This window comes from Haliotis rubra, unplaced genomic scaffold, assembly GCF_003918875.1.
Source record: "Haliotis rubra isolate DU_JTF1 unplaced genomic scaffold, ASM391887v1 Scf999, whole genome shotgun sequence".
Lineage (NCBI taxonomy): Eukaryota > Metazoa > Mollusca > Gastropoda > Lepetellida > Haliotidae > Haliotis > Haliotis rubra.
The window spans coordinates 69851-89885 of record NW_025767744.1 but is presented as its reverse complement, the minus strand read 5'-3'; the positions used below and the strand labels follow the sequence as shown (position 1 = coordinate 89885).

At 39.6% G+C, this 20035-nt stretch overlaps 1 protein-coding gene across 1 annotated transcript in view; it reads left to right on the top strand.

Annotated features, from left to right (window-relative positions):
• Nucleotides 1-12949, top strand: part of LOC124265845 (afadin-like) — an 86184-nt gene extending 73235 nt beyond the window's left edge. The window contains 14 exon segments of the mRNA XM_046700688.1: nucleotides 782-1124; nucleotides 1235-1317; nucleotides 1777-1908; nucleotides 2260-2325; nucleotides 2665-2738; nucleotides 3302-3420; nucleotides 4437-4655; nucleotides 5329-5774; nucleotides 5776-6448; nucleotides 6451-7136; nucleotides 8283-8404; nucleotides 8588-8702; nucleotides 9168-9281; nucleotides 9737-12949. Coding sequence (XP_046556644.1) covers nucleotides 782-1124; nucleotides 1235-1317; nucleotides 1777-1908; nucleotides 2260-2325; nucleotides 2665-2738; nucleotides 3302-3420; nucleotides 4437-4655; nucleotides 5329-5774; nucleotides 5776-6448; nucleotides 6451-7136; nucleotides 8283-8404; nucleotides 8588-8702; nucleotides 9168-9281; nucleotides 9737-10612 — 4068 coding nt within the window. The 3' untranslated portion in view covers nucleotides 10613-12949.
• Nucleotides 12950-20035: the final 7086 nt, after the last annotated feature.

Below are 20035 nucleotides of genomic sequence, written 5' to 3'. Positions count from 1 at the left end.
ACTATGTTCCAAGGTTTATCAATACTCTCCCTTGCTTGTGGGTTTCACATCAAAGCCCTGCATCATTTCAGCCTGTCTTCCCATATTAAACTGACACAATTTGATTTTACTTGCATACTGGCATTATATTCTCTGTGATGGTATGATCTCATTTGCTTGAGTTTATGGAGGGCAAGTCAGTTTGAATCTTTGGAAATGTGTCATTTAGTTTATAGTCACAGTAGGTGGCAGCTGTGTTAAAACAAAAAGTTTACAAAATTACATTTTAAAATATTATTATTTTTTCTTATCCTGACTCATGATCTTTTGCTTATCTCCCTTTTCTTTTCGGATGGTAGTGGAACACTTGAATCCCTTGAAGTTCCCGACGCGGATGTAAAAATAACCTCACCCATGAATTACCTCCCTTTTTCCGCGTAAACAGTCGTGACCAGCCTTACTTGTCACTCTCCCTTTTCGCCCAAGTGGATGGTTGGGCGAGCACTGGAGTCCTGTATATGGCATTATATCCTTTTTATTTAGGTCCTATTCTTCAAAATTACGCTGTGTATGGATTTGGCAATAACTACTATGTATTATATGTAAAAAAAATGTGTGTTCCACTATCATTTGAAAAGAAAAGGCAGATAAGCAAAAGATCATGAGTCAGGATAAGTATAAAAATATCAATTTTACTTGAAAACTTACATATTTTCATGACATTATTGATGTCATCAAAGCTGATGTGGCCAGTGTTACTGGTGTAGGAGCAGCTTTGTAACATCCACCCTTCTGCCCCCAGGCTGCACACCTGCTGCAGACCCCAAAGGTATCCGGTGACGACATCACCAACATCAGCTCCACCTGCTTCAAACTGAACTCACTCCAGCTCCACACACTCCTGGTGAGGTACATCCCAGAACCCAGGGAGCCACCCGTCACACGGGGATTCATCGAGAAGGTCGTGACCATCGGCAAGAACATGGCGGATGAGCTGACACGGACAGACGGCAGGGAAGTCCGGCTGGAGGAGGATCAGGATCTACATCTTCCCTTCCTGCTACCAGAGGATGGCTACTCCTGTGACACCATCAGAGGGATCCCAACTGGGCTGCCCGAGTTCATCAAACCTATGACTGCTGCAGGTGTGTTTCTTTGTCATTCAGGAAATGGCTGTCGGTTCAGTGTCTGCCCAGACTATATGATCTTAGTGTGAGATGATATGGAAAGATAATGCTTTGTTATCTTGTTCCAGGTATTTGCCAGCTTGTCCCGAACAATGCGTCCAGTGGTAGCTGGACTGTCTACATGGGAGATGGAGGAGGGAGAAGCCTTGAGGTATTGTGTGCAACAAGTCTGTCATCACTGTAGAGCATCACTCTAGAGCAATATAACTACAGAGGAATCTGGTTAATTAAGACAGTTGCCATGGTGCCAATATTTGACGATGGTGCCACTGTATGACCTTGGTGCCAATATTTGACAGTGGTGCCAATATATGACAGTGGTGCCAATATATAACCTTGGTGTCAGTATTTGACCATGTTGCTAGTATTCAACTTTAATGCTTACATTAGACCATTGTACCAATAAAGCTTCTGCTTATGAATCAAGTAGTGGATATATAGAAAAAAAATCGATTTCAATTAATTTTGAAAAATGTGTCCATTGAACATTGAATGTGCCAGACTCTCGTAAAATGTTCATTCAGAAGGATGTTTCACCATCTGAAACTATTTACTGTTTCTTCCAACATCAGAATGACCAGGCTGAGAATGAGTGGTTGATTGTTTTCAGAACACCCCTCCAAAAGGTCCCCCACCCCAGAATGTACAGCCTCCCAACAATCTCCCACGACAACCAGAGGTCATGGTGGTCATCTTCAAAAAGGTCAATGGCAGTATGGGACTCAGCATTGTTGCCGCCATGGTCAGTAAAGCATGACAATGTTAAATCATTCCTTTTTTCAAATCGGTCAATCTGTCAATCAATAGAACGTTCTGGTTCAGGATTTTCAGCTAAAATATTCAAGTTAATCAAAGGTCCAGTTACCTTGTTAAATCGTAGGGCTGAATGTATGAATTACATGTTGACAAAATTGTCAGACCATGATGTATGTATGACAGTGTCTTCCTTCAGAAGCAGATAAAGATAGTGAGATGGTCACAGCATTAATTTCATTCTATATTTCACATATCCATACACACCTATCTGCCCATTTTTAATTTTGAAGTTAATTTTCTAAAAGTCCTTACTATGTGCGTGGCATGTCTGTTACAGGGTGAAGGTCAGAGGGAGAGAGGCATCTACATCAAGTCAGTAGTACCTGGTGGTGCTGCCGCCCTGGTGAGTGCAGCTGGCGGTCAGGGGAGAACACTCCTGTCACAGTGTTGTTCATTTTATAGAATATCATTTTGGTCCTCTGGTTAATTGTAACAAGTCTTAATAATGTCAAATGTTAATGACATATTTCACAGTAGGGAATCAAGAAATAGTTTTTGTTGTTGAATCTTTTAACTTTTTATGGATTTTATTAATGAACTTGAAGTAATAAACAGAATTTGATAATAGGTAGGATCTTGGATGAGTTTCAAGAGATTCCAAGAGCTTGCTGACTGCTAGATGTTGGAGTCCGTGGAGGATATTGTGTAACATGTATATGAGTGATGTTTTCCATGTTGTCAGGATGGTCGTCTACAGGCTGGTGATCAGCTGCTGGAGGTGGATGGCCGGAGTCTTGTGGGTCTCTCTCAGGACAAGTAAGTTCTTGACCGCTTTGTATTTTCTATATTGATTACCACCTCAGTACGCTGTGCTTCTTTGAAGAGTCAGTTGCTTCAGGCAGTATTGGTTGATGCTCGGGCTGTCAGCCGTTGATTTGTCAGGTCCAGATATTTACATGTCACATAGATGTGGCTGTTATATTGCTGGCCGTGTGTAACAACATTGTCTCTTTCTGTTGGCATTTCCTTCACATCAGGGGGCGGTGTGGTAGCCCAGTGGTTAAAGCGTTCGCTCGTCATGCAGAAGACCACGGTTCAATTCCCCACATGGGATAAGGAAAAATATGTAAATTTTTAAGTAAAATTGATATTTTATACTTATCCTGACTCATGAGGAGAAGCCCTCCCAACCTCCCCCCTGGAAACACTTCGGATTTCTCAGTAGATCCAGGTGCATGGGCAGAAAAATCAGGAGAGAGTGACAAGTAAGGCTGGTCACATGACTGTTTGCGTTTGTGTTAAGATTAACATTATTATTAACATAGACTTTTCCATGTACATGCCAACATCACCTATACACAATGTGGTTATCCTTTCAGAGCTGCAGAGTTGATGACACAGACTGGGAATACAGTTACGTTGAAGGTGGCGAAGCAGGGAGCTATCTACCATGGTCTGGCCACACTACTGAGTCAGCCCTCACCCACCATGCAGAGAGGTGCGCTTATTATTGATATTCCTTGACCTATGGATACATTCAGAATGTCAATCTACCATAGTTGTGTCTAGAACACTTTCAGTGTGCCACTTTACCATAGTTTAAGACAAAATATTATGGATGTCAACTTCTTGTTTATTCTATGCACAATGTTTCTGGGCTTTTCCTTGCCCCTTCGTCAGGTGAATGGTGTATAGAATAAACAAGAAGATGACATTCATAATATTTTGTCTTATACTTGAATACCAACTTCTATATGCCTCTCAAGAACCTTTACGATAGTTGTCCTGAAAATACCTTTTGAATATCTTTCTACAATAGTTGCCAAAGATTCTTTTAGAATGTGACTATATCACAGCTGTGCCATTGTTACTTTCATGATGATAGTCTACCATGGCTATCGGGTACTTTAACAATCTCAATCTGCCATAGTCAAGAAGATACTTTTGAGAATTTCACTCAACCTTGCTTGTCTACCCTTGAAGATCTGGGTTGGAATTAGTCCTCAGTAACCCATACTTGTGGTAAGAGGCGACTAATGGGATCGGGTGGTCAGGCTCACTGACTTGGTTGACATGTCCTCGTGTCCCAATTGCGTAGATCGATGCTCATGCTGTTGATCACCGGATTATTTACTAAGCGCAGCCATGTAGCTGGAATATTGCTGAGTTTCCGAAATTCTGACTAGAACTGTCATCTTAGAGATACCTTATCCAGTGAATTGTCTCCAAAGGTCATGCTTGAAAACTGTAAAGAGCTTAGGCCATAATGAATATATGGAGTTAAACAGTTTGAACAGTACATTGTGACTGAAAACAATGTGAACAGGCTGGAGACAAGATATGTTATTCTAGTACATATTTACCAGGGTCGGTGGGGTAGCCTAGTGGTTAAAGCGTTGGTCCGTGCCAATGTGTGAAGCCCATTTCTGGTGTCTCCAGCAGTGATATGTCTGGAATATTGCTAAAGCGGCGTAAAACCAAACTTACTCACTCACATATTGATCTGGGTTGCAGCTGCCTCACAGCCACAGAACAATCGTCCAGGACCACAGAACAACAGAGTGAAGCTGAACCATGAGGAAGGGCCTCCACCATACACTGAGTCCCCCGGCGACCCCCGCAACAACCGCTCTGACCCCCGCTTGTTTAACGGTATGGGGGGCAGGGGACAGGAGAGCCCTAGGATGCCACCCCACCAAGCTGGAAGGTCACCCCACATGGAGCAGCCACATAGTGAGTTATTCTGTTAACATGATGATGTTATAACGTCTCATAGATAATTTATTCCCTAAACAGGGTTACCAAATAATATTTATCAATTCCATGAGAAAAGGATACAATACCAAACTGAAGAAGAAAAATGTAAATGATCACAAATATTTGGGGGCTGTTCTTTTAGTACAATTGTGTGCTCTGTCTTCACTACAAAAAATATGAAAATATTCATGTACCTAAATGTTTCAGTTCAGTATATGTGTATGACTCCAGTTATATAGTTCTTTTATGAATGACTTCAAGCAGGCTACAATATGTATATGTTGCTTTAACGGGGTTTACACTTTTATACTTATTAGGTCAATTCTGGAAATATATGTAAACATGGTCATGATGTTTTTGTTCAGTATATGTGTATTCATGTGAAGGAAGGATATGTTTACAAGGTATTTCTGTACAAAAAATGCAGTAGAATGACATGGTTGAAGTTGTTAGATCATGTCATCTTGGGGTAAAGTAATTAGATCCTGTCAAGTTGGTGGAGGGTGAAAACTTACACAGAGCTTACTCATACTCTGTATCTGATGACTACCACAGTGGCTTTGTGCAGTAAAACCTGCTATTGGCTTGAAACATAGGATACATGTGAAAGAAGATTTTATTTGTTAAGCATAAACTTGATACTTTGCAGGGGATGATCGTTTTCGAGCGCCATCTGTGGGCAACCTTAATAATGGACGTTTTCAACCTAACCAAGGGCCATATGATCCGAGTATGCACAGACGGGACCCTCACGAACAAGATCCTCGTTCTAAGTCAACATCTAATCTAAATATGGACACTTCGTATGATCGTCCTGATCCTAATGTTATGAAGCCTGCTGCCTCCGTTGCTGCCCTTGGTCCTGGTCCTCAAGGTCATCCTTACCCTCCAAATTTTGGTCGCAAACCAAACGACTATGAGAACCAGCCAAATTTGAACAGCTTACCTGCTGAAAGGAATGAACCTGTAAAACCAGGTCGAAGCTATACAGACATCAATCAAAACAACATGCCCATAAAACCCTCTCACCATCACAGTCAGCCTTATCTTCATCCACAACGACCTAATGATCGCTCATCTGTGTCCTCTAGAATCATCCAACAGTAACCGTGACAACAGACCACAGTCTGCATATTATGATGGCCAGAATAGAGAGGACTTTGGTCAGTTGAGGCCAAAGTCAGACGAAATCACTCCTAACAAGATACGGGAGTGGCAGGAGAAATTGGAAGATCCTCGCACACAGCCATTCCAGAACAACCTTCATCCTGATCACCATTCTCCTCATTATAATATGGGAAGGGACGTTAACGACGCCCGTAATATCCAAGACATTCCAAAATTAACTGTGAATAACCAAACTCGGCAGCCCAATTACTATGAAAACACAGGTCCATCACAAGAAGCTGTTCCTCCCTTCCATCAGCTGCCGAAGCAGAATGATGAGAAACCCAAACCACCTGTGAAACCCAAGCCTGCAGCAAAGCCCACGCAGCCAAGAGTCACACCCTCAGAAATTCCATTCACACAGGTTGATAATAGGTTGTCACAGCCGCAGTTTTTCGATCCTAAGTCATCCCCACAGGAGTCTCCCAACTTATATAATCCCCACGCAGGAAAACAACAGTTCCAGACACCCAGACATGACCCTCGGGCTTCATTTGGACAGAAGAAGATTTCCCCTGAGAGGCAGCCTGGTCCATATGGGTATCGAGACCAGGAAGATATGCCTCCTCCCCCTCAAGATGAATATGCCCCCGAGTTACCCCCGCCCCATCCAATGATGACCTCCATGAGAACTCTCCTCCCCTTCCCCCTCCTCCATCACAGGAGTATGCGTTTGAACAACAACTACAAGATGAACAAAGACGCATGATGAACCAGTTGGGTCAGCAGAGGAATTTCATTTCGGATCCTCGGTTCAGTGGACCTGCTGGTTATGGCCGGAATGAGTTCGAAGGTCAGCAAGGCCAGTTCCCTGACCGGACTCGTCCTGGTCAAGGCAATGATAGACAATTGCAAGGTAACAAGCAGAATAACATGCATCCTAATTACCAGAACATTAGTTTCGGTGGTCCTGAGACCCAACCACCTCCAATTCCACAACCTCCTGAGCATAATGTGTATGAACAATACGAAACGCAGAGGCCGGACATGCAGCCGCCTCACCAAGCTGGTGCAATGCACTTAACAGTGAAGGAGAAGGAATACAACGTAGGAGCATCCCCCTGGGATAGAGAGGAGAAGGAGAGAGAGCAGGAGAGATATGAGGAAGATATGTCCAAGATGAGGGACATCGAGATAAATGAGCTAGAATCAAAACAGTACCTGAATCCTCAGGAGCAGGATCGACTTAGGAAGCTGCGTCTGGAGCAGGAGTTTCAGAGACGGGTGAAGGAGACGATGGACAAGGATGAGGATGAGGACTCTGATACAGAACTTGCAGAGAGGCTCTACGTGAGTGGATGTTTGTGATGTTTCATTGTCACATAGAGATATCATTCATTGTTGCATAGAGATATGGTTCATTTCTTCCCGGGCTTGAGGACATTGTAAAGACCCTGACGTTATGTAATCTCCTTGTCTTGTTCAATCTGCTGTTGATGTTCATGTGGTACATGGTAGACCACTATGGGTAACTAAAAGGGTAACTGATGCTTATGTTTAAGATGGGTGATAATGAGCTAAATATGAGCCCTATTATAAAGGATTCTTCTTTGACATCATACCTATAGTCTGTTTGCGGTGAAAACGTACCGATGAATTTCACTTTAAGCAAAAAAGTAAATCAAATAAAGTGAAATTAAGATTGCGAATCCTCATAATTTTACCTTGCCATTTGAAAATTTAAATCTCAGAATTTTATTCAACTTGGGATGAAAGTTGTGAAACAAACGATCATAGTTTCAAATCGGTATTATTGGTTTGTATTACAAGGGGGTATGCACATAAAATGAAACACCGAGATCAAGTAGGGTTAACGCTCATCACGTACCGCACGTGCATTTGTTTCACTGTTCCAACTACTGCACTTACCCCCTTGTAATACAAACCAATATAAGCGATTTGAAACTATGATCGTTTGTTAAACAACTTTTTTCATAAGTTGAATAAACATCTAAGATTTAAATGTTCAATTGGCAAGGTAGAATTATGAGGATTCGCAATCTTAATTTCACTTTATTCGATTTACATTTTTGTTTAAAGTGCAATTCACCGGTATGTTTTCACTGCAAACAGACTATAAACATGGTTAGTTTGGCAACCACTGATTATAAAGCTGGCTGACTGGAGTTTTCAATAGTAAACTTCTGACTTATTGCTGTACATGTTCTTTAGTCTTATGTATCAGTCACCCCATAGAGATGCCTGATCTGTGCTGGTCGAACAAACTGATAGTGTGGCCAGCCTTGGTGATTGAGTTAATAGCATGTTCTTGTACCCTGATGACATTGATCATTGTCCACAACAACAGTCGCTGATTTATCTGGTTAAGATTTAAGTTTGTTCAGACTGTTTGCTGCGTCTAATGTTAATTAACAAACAAGTCATGTCCTGTCAATTAAATGATGTTTTTAACTTTGGTTGAACTGTGTATTTCAGTCACGAGATCGGATGATACAGGCCATGAAGGATGACCTGGAAAAGTCACGGATTCGTTTAGTCGATCTGGAGAGGAAACGAATGATAGATGAGTTCGAAGCCGAGAAAGATCGGTTAATAAGGTAGGTGCTAAAGATGTAACACTTCACTATCTGTTGGTTGCTGACTAACTCACTACTGTCTGAAGTTTTGCTGAAGCCAGTCCTTTTATCTGCAGCAATTGCTGCATGCATTCATTGTATTCTGTTTGGACAATATGAGATGGTATTGCTTGTTATTGAGTTTGTATTTGTTTCTGTGTGTAGGTTAGAGCGTCGTTTGGACCAGTTTGAGAAGGACAGAGAGGATCACAAACTGAGGATCTTGAAGAGACAGGAGAAGAGACAGAAGGATCATGAAGAGCAGCTACGGAGACAGAGGGTGAGCATGGGATTTGGACAAAAGGGTGGAAGGTCACATTAAAAAACATTCAACCAAGTGTCTCTTTGCCTGGATTTTGTAATCAATCAAGGTGGGTTGGTGGGTAATAGGAGTCTCTTTGGATGGATTGTTGAAGTCAATAGAGTTGGTTGCAGGGTTATTCTGATCCATGTAAATGGAGTCTATTTGATTCTGATGGAGGCTTTTGCTGGTAGCTGTTGGAGGCTGATCTGGTAGTTGGGGAATATTGAATTTGGGTTATGTGTGGTTAGTCAGTCGCATATGTCAGAAGGATTTCCTATGACACTGCACAAATTCAAACAACTGAGGAAATTGACAAAGCATTCTTAATGGCACAGAACTCAAACTACTGTGGCTTTGCCCACTTCTATTTTTTGAATTTATGTACAAGAGTTTACTTGAGGAGGACATTTGACTTGAAATTGACTGCTTGTAATCTTGTAGGAGTTGCGAGACAATCAGCGTCAGCGATTTGAGGACCAGAAGCGTCTCATGATGATGGAGGAGGAGAAGATGCGACTGAGGAGGGAGGAAGAACTGGCAAAGAGGAAGCAATATGTATGTAGTGTCTACAGCGCATCATGCAAATGTGTAACCGTGGCACTTTCAAAAGTGTTTGTGGGAAATTATTTCATACGAAGGCATGCTTTTAGCATTATACTAGCATTATCATGATGGGGACGCCACATATGGGCTTCACACATTGTACCAATGTGGGGATTTGAACCTAGGCCTTCTATGAGATGTGTATATGCTTTAAGCACAAGGCTTCCCCACTGCCCATGTTTAAATAAAAACTACTGAAAATAAAAACACCACCATTAGAAGGCTATGTGTTGCTGTAGCGATCAGCAATGAAACTCAACTACGGTCATCTGGAAAAAGAATGAGCACCTGTTTTGAATAGTTGTTCAGACTCAACTGTTGAACTCTCAAACTTTCCTGGATAGATTTATGATAGAGCCAGAATGTTTGTATTGATCAGAGTGTCTAACTTCGGTTCGATATTTCAGGAGCGAGAACAGTTGCAAGAGATGCAGGCAGCAAGAGAACAAGAGGAGGCCACACTTCGGGCACAGATTCGGCAACAAGAGGAAGAGTATTCCCGGAAGCGGCTGGAGAAACAGAAACAGCTTCGTCTGGAGCAGCAGCGAGAGATCCGTGTGTCATCTGAGAGGCAGAGGATTGAGTCAATGCAGGAACAGAACCGCGGTCCTGGATTCGACAATCAGCCATACGCTAACCTCCCACCTGCCCAGCCCAACAGGGATGTGCCACAACCTCCAGAGAGAAACAGTTCCTTCAATATGATTCAGAGAGGTAGCATGCGAAACTCGGACTATCAGGGGCCCAATTTCCGTGATCAGCCCCAGCCAGTCAGGAGGATGGGTCCAGAGAACCCAGCACCTGCAGCATCCATGCCTGTGCCCAAGAAGTCAGTGTCATTCAATACTCAGCTGGAGCAACTGAATACATACAGTGTGGGAAGTGTCAGTGGGGAGTCCCACCCTTCTGTGTCATCATATCGTTCCTCACAAGGCTCCCAGTCAGAAACAGCAGATCCTCAGTTCATGGACCATCCTGGAATGATGCATGAAACAAACGAAGTGTTTTCTTCACCGCCTCAAAACAACATCAATCATGATATCACGTATGTAGCTGGTGGAACACCTAATGTTGTTGGTTCCCAGGAGATCTACCGAGACCCTCGACAACGGATCGCGGCACAAAAAGCTGCAAACTCTATCAAAAGGCCAGGCGCGGAAAGAATGTCATTCAGAGACAAGATGAAGTATTTTGCTACTGAGGCTGGCGAGGATACCATTAAATTTAAACCAAAAGCTTCCAAGACTTTAAGAACCATTGAATCTCAGTTAAATGGCCAATAGTTTCTGTGATGGAGCGTCAAATTCATGAGGATGGTTGAAATGGGAGTTGGCACATTTCAGAGATCCGCTTCCTGATGTGGCCGTGTGGTATTTGTGCCCTGGTGTTAAAGCTGTATGTAAATATTCTTCTCAGGTTGACGAAGGGCTGGATCCATGTGGCAGGTAATGGGAGGCTTGGAGGAAAAACATGGAATTATTTTTTATGAGGCAGTTCTTTGATGAGTCTGTCTTCTGTATACTGTTCCTCAGTGCTGAGAAAATATATCTAATATATTGCTTCCTGGAGCAATAGTGCTTTGAATTGTGTACATTGATGAGATGATATCTGTCTGAAGAGAAGACAAAGACATTAAGAGACTGAAATAACTTGCCATTAGACGTTGTAGCATTCCATCGTTAATCGTATATTGTTGTCATTTTATTTCCCTCGTTACGAAAAAACCGATACCAATGTTGACCTGAACGATTTTATTATTTAGAAATCATGACGCAGTCATTCAGAAATGATTTCATATTTGGGAGGGGATGGTTTCACTATTACAAGACTTGTACAGACATATGAGAAAAGTGAAATCTGTTTACTATGAGGGGGAAATGTGACTTGATCACAGACAAGCATATTAAACATTTTGCTCATTTCGTACATATATATATATCTATATATCATACTTGTTTGTCAACTGTCGAGTGTATAGTGTACATACACAGACTCCTAGTGGTGCATTGCTTGTAAAATATGTATTCATTTAGGGAACATTTTAAATTTAGTATTTTTACTACCCAACTTTTATATCTTTTGAAAATAGTTTGTGCTAACATTATAGTTCTTGCGGAAGTGTTTTATAGATTTTCTGTATTTTGTCCATATTATGTGTATATGCCTTGCAGGGGTACCTGCTTCATCTGTTTTTTGTCATCATATCATGTCATGGCTGCTACTGTTAACTCTGCATATTTTCATCGTTGATACGACCGTGCTGGAGATTGCTCACAACGCGACATCAAACTGGTCATTCTGAAATCACATTTTGATAACCAGGCCAAAATACTTCTCGATGTATCATTTTTGTTTCAACAGATTGTCAAAGGAAGCATGAACAACTAAAAAAGTCAACAACCATACGATTCTATTTATCATGCTGTGACAAATTAACATACTTGTATGAAAGAATTGGCTGGTCCTTAACCTTTTTAGGGTATATTGTCATTATTTCCATTCATTACTTGAACATCATCCCACAGAGCCCATCCATCACGACATCCAGTTCCCCTGTGTAGTGTTTATAATGAAGTCATCGTATCAGTGCTGATGAAGATATGCAGGGCAGATGTAGAAGGCCATTTGTTGACATATCGCCAGCTGGTTGTGAGGTTTCTATGCAGTGAGTCCATGATGTTTTAGGCAGTGCCTTTACTAATGACATCCATCCAAGCACCTCGGTGATAACGTTTACAAATCAGAGTGTAATTTTCTAACCATGTTTCCCAATGATATTGTGATACAATATTGATATTTTGGTTGTGAATCTTAACTGTGGCCGTCCTCCGCAAGTACCTTCAACCTTCCAGGGTTAAACAATGGAGTTTATTGAAGGATAAAATAACGTGTAAATTTTGCATTGAATGTAAAAGTGCTTATCTTGCAAAATTAACACATCAAGACTGGAACTTGTGACAGAATATATATCTAAAAATCAGTTATGCTGCCTGTTGAAGAACAAAATGTCTTTGTTGCATGACTTGAAGATTTTATTTTTAAGCAATTGAATGGGAAATGAAACACGGCATGTTATCCTTAATCTGAAATATGCTACTCAACTGTTGACAAGAATGTTCAGGGTTCATTTTAGATATGAATTAAAAAGACTCTTTCACACAGTACATACTACTCAGAGTTTGCTAAGGAATATAACCTTTAGTCAAAGGTGTGGTCCTTAGCAAGTGTTGTACAGTATTTGACCTTTTCATGAAATGGCATTTTCGGCTTCACGTCGACACAGGTCCACATTTCGTTAAATTACAGTAGCAGAGAATCAGGTCTGATCTTGGTATCTGTATCTGATGTTGAGTAGCATACATTCAAAGTTCTCTACAGAAACACATTTGAATTTCTGAGTTTACGTGTCTTGACAGTTGGAGATGGATATTTTATCTGCTACTAACTGAAACACTGGTTTTATGGTCTGTGATATATGTGTCGGATATGACAGGAATCAGCTAACATGCCTACACAAGAAGCACAGACCGAGGTGGAAACGTTAGCCCAGATGTAGATGTTATTACACTGTACATTATGATTAAGTATATACATTGGAGCAATAAAATCATACAGGAAAATACTTTACTTTGTGTCCTCTTTTCACAGGCATGATCAGGGAAAGAAGCCTTTCAAAAGTTCCCACTAGACCACAGAACCAGTGAGTGGACAATACTTAGCGGTCCTGTCTGTACTTCTCTGGTCCAAAATAACATTTGTAGATTTAGTTAACTATCAAGACAGAAATTACTGTCCACCAGGACCACTGCAAACTTATCATTTGGTGGTCCTGATGAATTTTTACTAGCCAGGGACCACAGGACCAGTGTAAATTTCACATACTGGGCATGAACTATTCAAGCAGTGTTTGAAGAATGGGAGCACTATTTGACATTATGTTTGCATGCACTTTTGAAACTATTCATGATCCTGCACTTTTCTTGTCACGTACATCGAGACACATCAAGCTGGTTAAAGAATGAACAGGATTGATATCGAGCAATATTTTCTGAGAGCAAAATTTCAATAAAGGCTTTGTCACCATAATTCGAGACAGATAGGATGAGGATAAGCTGGGAGTTGAAATTAGGAGATAATCCTATTGTTTTTACATTTTGGAAGTGATTATAGTTGGTTGAACGCTGCTAGATGTTTCATTTAAAACCTCACGCGAGGTTTTATCAGCCAATCAAAAACGAACATGCTTAAATGTCATGGTAGAATGTCATGTTATCTTTATTCAAGGTCTTGTCAAGGTTATGCTGACCTTGTTCAAGCAATATCCGGACACCGTACTATTTTCAAACGAGGTCTTTATAAAAAATAGTTTGCTGATTACACTGCAGTGATTTCAGTTGTGAAAATAAATAAAGAAAGTCCAAATGAATATAATGACCAACATGCTGTCAAACTAAATGATCACACTCACACAAAGTGATGAATATACTACATCCAAGTAGGAATACACAATCCAGTGTCCAGTAGTCGAATGTAACGTATGTCATATTTGGGATCACACCTTCTCAGTAAAGTACTGGGCCTAGATTTTCGAAGCTCCCTTAGCGCTAAGGTAGTCTTAAGTGCCATACGTTAACATTAACTTATGACTATCTTAGCACTAAGAGAGCTTCAAAAATCTAGATCCAGGTTCTTGTACTTTTTTCTGGACGAGTTCCATTCCAGATTCGAACCTACATCCAGAGTCTGGCACATAATCTCAAACACACAAAGTCAGTGATTTGACCACTTTTGAAATGGCATTATGTATTCATAGCTTATAGAGAAGGAGCTGTGCCAATTTCCACTTGTCAGAGACTTATCAACCTTTCAGTTTCGTGGAAGCCACTGAATGGTTTAGATAACAGACGATCACCAAGTGTTTCTTGGTTTTTCAGCTCTCCACTTGTGGGTTTGACCCAAGTGGTAATTAGCTCCTACATCAATCTGCTATGGTACAAATGAAATACTGTTCAAATTCACCCACATTATATATATTAGTTTTGAGAAAGAACATTTCAGTTTGCATTTCTATATATTCATGTAACTTCGAGAAGCTGCTCATTAGATAATATCTCTCACATTGTCAGATGTGGCCATGTTGACATTATACATTGTTTCTTTACTTTTCTCTTTGCTGTATGTGAAATCTAACGTGCACAATTTCCAGGAAATCACTATTATTTTGTGAACATTTTAAAAAGAAACAAATGTATTAAACTCAGGAATCATTTATTTACAATTGGAAAATATATAAATTGTATAAAATGACATTTTGCTGCCAAAATAATATTTCTTGATTAAATAATTACATGAACATGAAGGTAATGGAATGAAGACATTGAATTCTGCATAGCAATGCAACATAGACTGACAAGCACTCTGCTTTTTTCTGCGTCTGTATTCATGATAATAGACCGATCAGGTCTGTCAATCAAAACTGGCGCATGCGTCAATTTTGGCCAATCAGCAGGCCGGGCGCGCTGTGTGGATTTGTCAGACTTATTTCCAGGGTCAAACGATGCCTCCGAAGCGATGTGCTTTGAATTATGACATTTACACTCGCTATATCTATACAAAAAATTGAGGCGGATCAAGAAATGCGATAGGCCTAACGAGCAGTTAAATGTCGGCACCGTCGTTCACGAAACCTACGTCTGCTCGAAGGTGAGAATTTACACGAATTTACACACTTTCGCACATGTGCAAAAGCATTACCAATAGATGACAACAAATAGCAGTTTAGGATTTTGCAAGTGTTATAAACACGGACAATTCTTGTAACTACAAAATTGTTTTTTGCTTCACGTTTTTAGTCACTACTAGGCATTGAGTTGGTACACCATAAACCTGAAATGAGACAGGCGAGAAAGCCGTGACACAATGTAAACAAATCTGACAGCGAGCTGATTTCGGTTAGGGTCGACCGAAATAGCAAAACTTGTTACATTAAAGAACAATGTGGTGGATATGGTTGCATTCGCGATTAGATATTCTTAAAGGTCACATGCAACCAAAAAATCAAACATAATTAAAACACAATTATCACTTATTCATGACATATAATATACATTGTTGGTTATGAAAAAACATATAAACAAAATTATAAGCGTACAATCGCAAATCAAAAGTGCAATATTGTGTACTTCGGTTTACTTCCCAAGAAACGAAGCAGCCGGGATACCGAACCCAGTCAGAGCGGGTGGGTGTGCACTCAAGTGTAACGGCTGGTTCATTTGCAGATGCCCTCACGGCTATTGTGTGTGTATATATAGAGATGTTGGGTTTTGTAAATACATGCTCATTTTTTGTGTATAACATTTTGCAATCAACAGACATCATAACATGTCATGTGTTCAAGTATCACACCTACCTGTCTGTGTAATTACATAATGTGACAGAGACCCAACTCGGGCCATAAATCAATGCGTTTTGTTTATGGTGTATAGCCTGATTGGTGTTAAGTTCAAATTGCATGTGGTCAGTGATAGCAGCTGTGTATTGAATATTGTCATTAGCAGACAGGCAGGCAGACACACAGGTGTCAATAAAACAAGACATTGAGTTTTGTCTGTGACAACGACATATCTATATCACAATTAGAAATTCTGTCAACGCTAAATAATGACATTGCTTTTAAGTATCGAACTGAGAAAGTGACTCGGTAAGACGAACGTGTGGTGAAATAGACAAATGAAATTATATAAACAGTTTATTTACTGTCATAACATATAAAAAGCTCGCGCCTGTGAGATATCAACAAAACATTAGAAAAATAGCTCACACCAAAGCCTTCACCGAGTATTCACCCGACAACCCGCTTCCAAGCTGCGCGAACCTATTTCACTGCGCACGTGCTATGAGCGCAGCCCAGCTGTTGAAACCCGTTTTCCCCAGAAAAGTCGGGGGAAAATTAGTGAAACGTTTGAACTCCGATTTCGCGCGTTTTTTCATCGCGTTATTTTTCAACTTTATAAGTTGAATTTGCATTTTTGATGATTTGTTTCGGTAAGTCCATACCGAAAGGTATCAGAATCTGCAAAGTTGTGTTTTACGTTGCATGTGACCTTTAAATTTGTCACATATTTTAGGATGTTTTAAAGTTTCAAAAGCACAATCTGAAGGCCTATGAACAGTACAGTATCTGTTGATAGTGCAAAATATTCGAGGAGTAATATTTTTTTATCCAAACGGAAATATTGTCAGTGTCAGCAGTTGCCTATCACGCAATATCCAAACATCAAAATTAATTCAAATGAGTGTCTATAAAACCATGTCTTAAATATTTCAGAATTTCTATAAAGAGATGGGACCTTGAATTGATTTAGCTTACTCCATGTGGATCGGAGACAAAAACTATGTGAGAAGAATAGTGACTTTCTGGAATATCGGACGGACTGAAATATAAGTTTATTTCCTAACTATGAGAACATTATTTGTTTTGATTTTAGGAGTAATAACATAGTTCTGTCATTTTAATTATAATTCACTGGAAATGATAGCAAGGTATGTTTTAAGAATCTTGCCTCCTTCAGGAAACGTGGAAAGGTAATTAAATAGATAATAATCCAATCAATTATAGATAATTACTTAATTGACTCACATATCAGATTCATGTGAATTTAAGGTAAAACTAGGCAAACAAACACTATATACATATCATGGCTGAACAATCACTTGGTACTAAGATAGCTAGTTTGTTTTAAGATATATTTGGTCTTTAAATAATATGTTTAATAAGATTATTCAGAGAGTGATCACTAGTATCATCACTCATAACAAAGTTATTTCAACATCCAGAGAATTTGAAAAAAACAAAGGCTACGTTTTGTTCACACCCAGGCATTATTCAGTCTTGGAACCAAATAACTTACCGAATTCTAAGTTGACTGTTCATGTAACTGGAATGGATATTGAAACATATAATATTCAACCCCGATTTCATGTAATACTTCTTAGAAATCATCAGCTTTTGAGGAGGTTACCAATATTTGAAGACTGAGCCAAAGTAGTGTTTATTTAGATGTTGGTTTTGGACAAATTGTTCAAGGTTTGTTGATGCTTATATTGCACACTGGTTTAATTGCAGGAGGTGAAAGCTTCAGGACATTTTCATGTATGTTTTCATAAACTTTTGTTATGACCTTTACCAAATTTTTAAGCAACTTTAATATAATTTTGATGACACTAGTAAGTATCTCAGAAAAGGAAATAGATCAGAATTAGTGTTATGTCCCTAAGGGATATGGTCTCAGATCTAATAAGATTATCATTGTTTAAGAAGCAATAATGTCAATATGTAATTTTATTGACAAAAAGCTTTAAACTTTGAATATATTCTTTGCCCCTTATTTACATTAGTAGTTAGCAGTTAAATATATCTGAAGAAAAAGCAGTATATTTGTATGTTCTGTAACATTATATTTCAATGCTAGTTAAAGAACAAATAAACTTTGTTTTTTTTGTACTCTTTTAACTATTACATATGAAAGATTTGTGGTTAGACTTATGCGGAACACCAAATTCATTCTTAAAAAAATTGTGGTTAATTAATACCGAGCGATTAAAAGTTGCCAAAAAGTCGCCTGCTTCACTCTCGCCCGCCAACGAAACCACAGACAGGTTACGTAACTCTGTCGCCAGAGCACTGCAGTGACGTCATTAGACTAAGGCTTAGTCTCTGAATATATATAATTTTGATAGTTACAATCAAGCCCATTTATTATTGAAAAGGAGCCCTAGGGAGACCAGAGATTGCCTGAATCTGAGGAAATCTAGACTTGCTTTATTTAGGGCTTTACCACTGCAGAGAGGGCTTGGCAGTAGGGAAATTAATGTGGTTCAGGGACTGTGAGACAGACTATGACGTCATATGAGGAACGATTTTCAGTTAGTTGTATAGAAAGTGTGTAGCACGCTCGTCATTTTGATGATTTCTCGACATCAACGACGACATGCCGAATCGTTGCTTTGTCGTCAATTGCTCCTAGGGGTCGGGCGATGGTGTCACCATGCACAGATTTCCACAGGACCCGCAGTTCTAGTCTGTCGTACAGACCCTGAGGCAAATATATCCAAGAAAGCCCACACAAGTCTAGAAAATGTGGCAAGTCTAGATTTCCTCAGCTTCAGGAAATGAAGAAAGTCTCAGGGCTCCTTTTCATTATATATATATTTTTTTACTATGAACTTTTTTTCCCCAGTAAAATATGTTCATTTCAGAGACTAGTTGTTAGTCTACCGCAGTTCGTGCTAAATGGGTTATGTTTGTGAGTGCGAAGCGAGCGTTGTGGAAGCCTGAAACGATATCTCACTTGTGTTCAGATCGCTTCACGGAAGTTAAAGAATCAAAACTACTTACTAGTTGTAGTAAAATATGTATATGATTGATGACCATAAAGATTGTCCATGACACAACTTGTAACATAACGATTTCTTCCTCGGAAGCGAGGTTGTGGTCGAAGTAACAATAATATTGTAAGTACATGTAGTATTATATTGACACCCACCTCGCTGCCACGAGAAAAATTGTTATGTTATAAGCTATGTCATGCAAAATCCTATTCAGGGCTCCCACAGGTCAGGGAAAAGTCAGGGAAATTTGGCATTTATCTGAAAGTCAAGGGAATTTTATATGTTTTCAAAAGTCAGGGAATAGTCCGGGAATTTGGGGTTTAAGTCAGGGAAATTTAGGGTTTTGGTCAGGGAAAAATAAGACTCAGAATGTCACTAATCAGGTATGGTAGTAGTCAAAGTCAAAGAAGCAGCACATGTTACAGACATTTCATGAAATAAATTACAGTTCAGATAAGAGAATTGCTTTTAAGCATAACAGCATGTTTTACATAAAGCCCTAGATTACATATTACATTTTCATTTCTGGAGGTTAGAATGGAAACAAAGTCACTTGAAGGATATTTTTACAGATGAAACATGGCATGTATTGTTTTCTTAAATCAGCATAATGTGAATTTTATCTTCTAGAGCCGGGTGACATAACAGACATATTCTTCTATGAAGCACAATCTGTTGGATTTGTGAATCAAACAATATGAAACATATTTTCCGGGTTAAAATTCCAAAATTCTGGGAAACTGACATAAATTTGATAAGAGCCTTCTTAGCATGAATGCGGGGGGATATAGTCGACGCCTTGCCCGTCTGTCTGTCCGTCCATCCGTAATCATTTTGTTTCCGGAGCATAACTCGAAAACGGTTCAATGTTTTTAACAAAACTTTGCAGATATATCAAACAGAACCTAAAGTGGTGCCTTTGACTATTTACATATTTTTTCATTTTTATTTTTCTTGGTTGCCATGGAAACGTTTTAGACTGTTCTTAAAAGGGAGTGGTGTGCTTTGTTTCCGGAGCACATCTCGAAAACCGTTTAATATCTTTCAACAAAACTTGGCAGATATATCAAACAGAACCTAAAGTGGTGCCTTTTGCTATTTACAGATTTTTGTCATATCTATTTTTCTTGGTTTCCATGGAAACATGTTGGAATTTGTCTAAAAATATGAAGTTCAACTTTAAGTAACTGTCAGATGATTTGCTCTTTCATATTTGTATGGGCTGGGGGATTTGTCATCTTCGGATGACTCTTGTTTATCATGGAAAAACACTAATCAGAGATAGTGATTAACAATAGATAATTGTTTGCCATTCA